A 2,500-nucleotide genomic window follows, 5' to 3' on the forward strand; every position below is an offset into this window, starting at 1 on the left:
CATCCTACTGATCTGCTACTTAAGCTTCTTCTTATTATTATTATTAATGTTCTTAGACTAAATTTCTGAATGATACTCCTCCTAGAGCTTTCTAACTAGACCCACCAATCTCAGCCCAGATCTTCAGACTGATCTGACATATGATTTTCATAAAACTGAAGATTAAAAATCATAAAAATCCCTTACATCGACGGAATGTTCAGATGAACCAAGACTTCATTTATCTTTTTAGCTGTAGTCCATCGTTTTTTGTCGACTAACATCTAATGGGTTTAGTTACAGAGTGTAATGGATTTCTTGAGCATTTCTCCCAAATTTCCCAATCGCAAGGTTTTAATCATGTAATATCGACACCTATTTAACTGCTGTGACACAAAACATGCCTTTATATTAAAATAAAACCACTTCTCCTTTCAATTAAATACCAACGGCTATATAATATTCATTCTTTATTACAATTTACCACATTCTTCATTATTTCAGCTATTCTTATTATTTTCACTCTTTTGCGTTGTTATGCTTAATCATGCTAGCAACATGCTAGTAGCATGCTAATCATGCAAGCAACATGCTAGTCACTTGTTGATCATGCTAGCAACATGATAGTATCATGCTAATCAGGCTTGAATAACGCTAGTCACATGCTAGTAACTTGCTTATTATGGTAGTGACATGCTAGTAGTGTGCTAATCATGATTACAACATGGAAATCATGTTAGCAGCAACATGGTAGTAGCGTGTTAATCATGATAACGTCATAGTAATCATGTTAGTAACATGATAGTAGCTTCCCAATCATGCTAGCAACATGCTAGTTACTTGTTCATAATGATAGCAACATGCTAAACATGCCGGCAATATGTTAATAACAGGCCAATCATAACAGAAACATGCTAGTGACATCATAGCAACCTGCTAATCATGCTAGTGACATGCTAGTTAATTGTTAATAATGTTAGCAAACATGCTAACAACATGCTAAACATGCTAGCAACATGCTAGTTACTTGACATGCTAGTTACTTGATAATCATGCTGGCAATATGTTGTATAAAGCACTATAGAAATAATTATGACTTTAACTAGATTAAAATACAAAATAGTTGTATTATGCTTATTAAACAATACAGCCAGATTAGATCTGAATCAGTGTAATTTTAATATTATTTAAAAAGTTTTTTAATCAATTTTTTAAGAAACTTTTATTTTTTTATCTTCAGTATTCATTTTCATTTTAGTTGCATTTTTAGTTTTTTTTTTCTTCTCATTAATTTAATATGATTATTTAGCTTTAATTTATTTTAATTTTGGTCTTGGTTTTTATTTATTATATTTCCAGTTATATTTTCTGTTGATTTTGCAACTAACTGTGATAACTGTGAATATTTCTATTGTATTTTAGCTTTTTTTTCAATTCACAACAATAGTTTTACTTAATGATCATAACGCTGATGGGAATCCTGTCCCTAAACCACAACAGGATGTTTTTGGTTTGCAGTGACTCTTACCGACATGTTTGCCACAAGTCCAGCTGCGTCCACTGTCAAACACACACACACACACACACACACACACACAGGTTATTCACACACGTCACTCACTAGGGCTCTTCTGAACTGTGTGTGTGTGTTTGACTTACAGGTGTGTGTTGTGTCCTTAGCTCTGATTCGTCCAAACGGCCCCTCACTGACGAACAGATGATTGACATCACCTATAATATTCTGAAGAGCCTCTTTACGCTCACAGCTGGTCTCCTCCATACCTGCACACACACACACACACACACGTCACACTTGCACACAGTGTGTTTCCTCACAGCTGATTGTATGTGTGTGTGTTACCGTGATCGGCGACGATGATGATGTTGACACACTGATGAAGGTTGAGTTGTTTGAGGCCATTCATCAGCTGACCGATAACTCTGTCCACTCCCTGCAGAGCCAAGATCAGCTGCACACACACACACACACACACACACACACACACACACACACACACAGATGTCAGCAGATGTTTTGAATGAATCAGCTTTTTAAAGTTGTTTTTGGCATCAGATGATCATCAGCTTCATCTGTTTCTCCTGTCCATCATGTGTCAGCACACAGCAGTGAGTGTGTGTCACACTCTTGTGATGCCTGATAAACACAGTGCAGTGTTGGGCAAGCTACTTGGAAATGTAGTGAGCTAATGTAGCAGGTGTGTATTTAGGAAATGTTTTTGTGATTCCTCTTGCTATGACCATATTTGGTGTTTCCTGCTGCCATGCTTTGGGGGTTGTGCACTTTGCTGCTTCCCCGTCTGCATGAGGCATCATAAGCGGGATCTCACACAAGTGTGTGTTGTGATTCAGTTAGGGCTGTGTTTCGTGTAACAGATGAATTCACATGATGTTTTTGTGTGGTTGTGGTTTAAAGGCCCTTTGTGATACACACTAACAGTTATTCATCATTAAATGAAGCTTCGCTACACTAAAGCTACAGTAACATGACAATCGTGATCTA

General features: G+C 36.8%; 1 protein-coding gene across 1 annotated transcript in view; it reads right to left on the reverse strand.

Annotated features, from left to right (window-relative positions):
- The window catches only part of LOC127935106 (venom phosphodiesterase CdcPDE), a 27,151-nt gene that overhangs the window by 11,234 nt on the left and 13,417 nt on the right, over positions 1–2,500 (reverse strand). Inside the window, exons 12-14 of the mRNA XM_052532713.1 lie at positions 1,841–1,949; positions 1,639–1,761; positions 1,508–1,539 (exon numbers count right to left, since the gene is read on the reverse strand). Of these exons, the coding sequence (XP_052388673.1) occupies positions 1,508–1,539; positions 1,639–1,761; positions 1,841–1,949 (264 nt within the window). The remainder of the gene's footprint in view (positions 1–1,507; positions 1,540–1,638; positions 1,762–1,840; positions 1,950–2,500) is intronic.

The sequence above is a fragment of the Carassius gibelio genome, chromosome A19 (genome assembly GCF_023724105.1).
Source record: "Carassius gibelio isolate Cgi1373 ecotype wild population from Czech Republic chromosome A19, carGib1.2-hapl.c, whole genome shotgun sequence".
NCBI lineage: Eukaryota > Metazoa > Chordata > Actinopteri > Cypriniformes > Cyprinidae > Carassius > Carassius gibelio.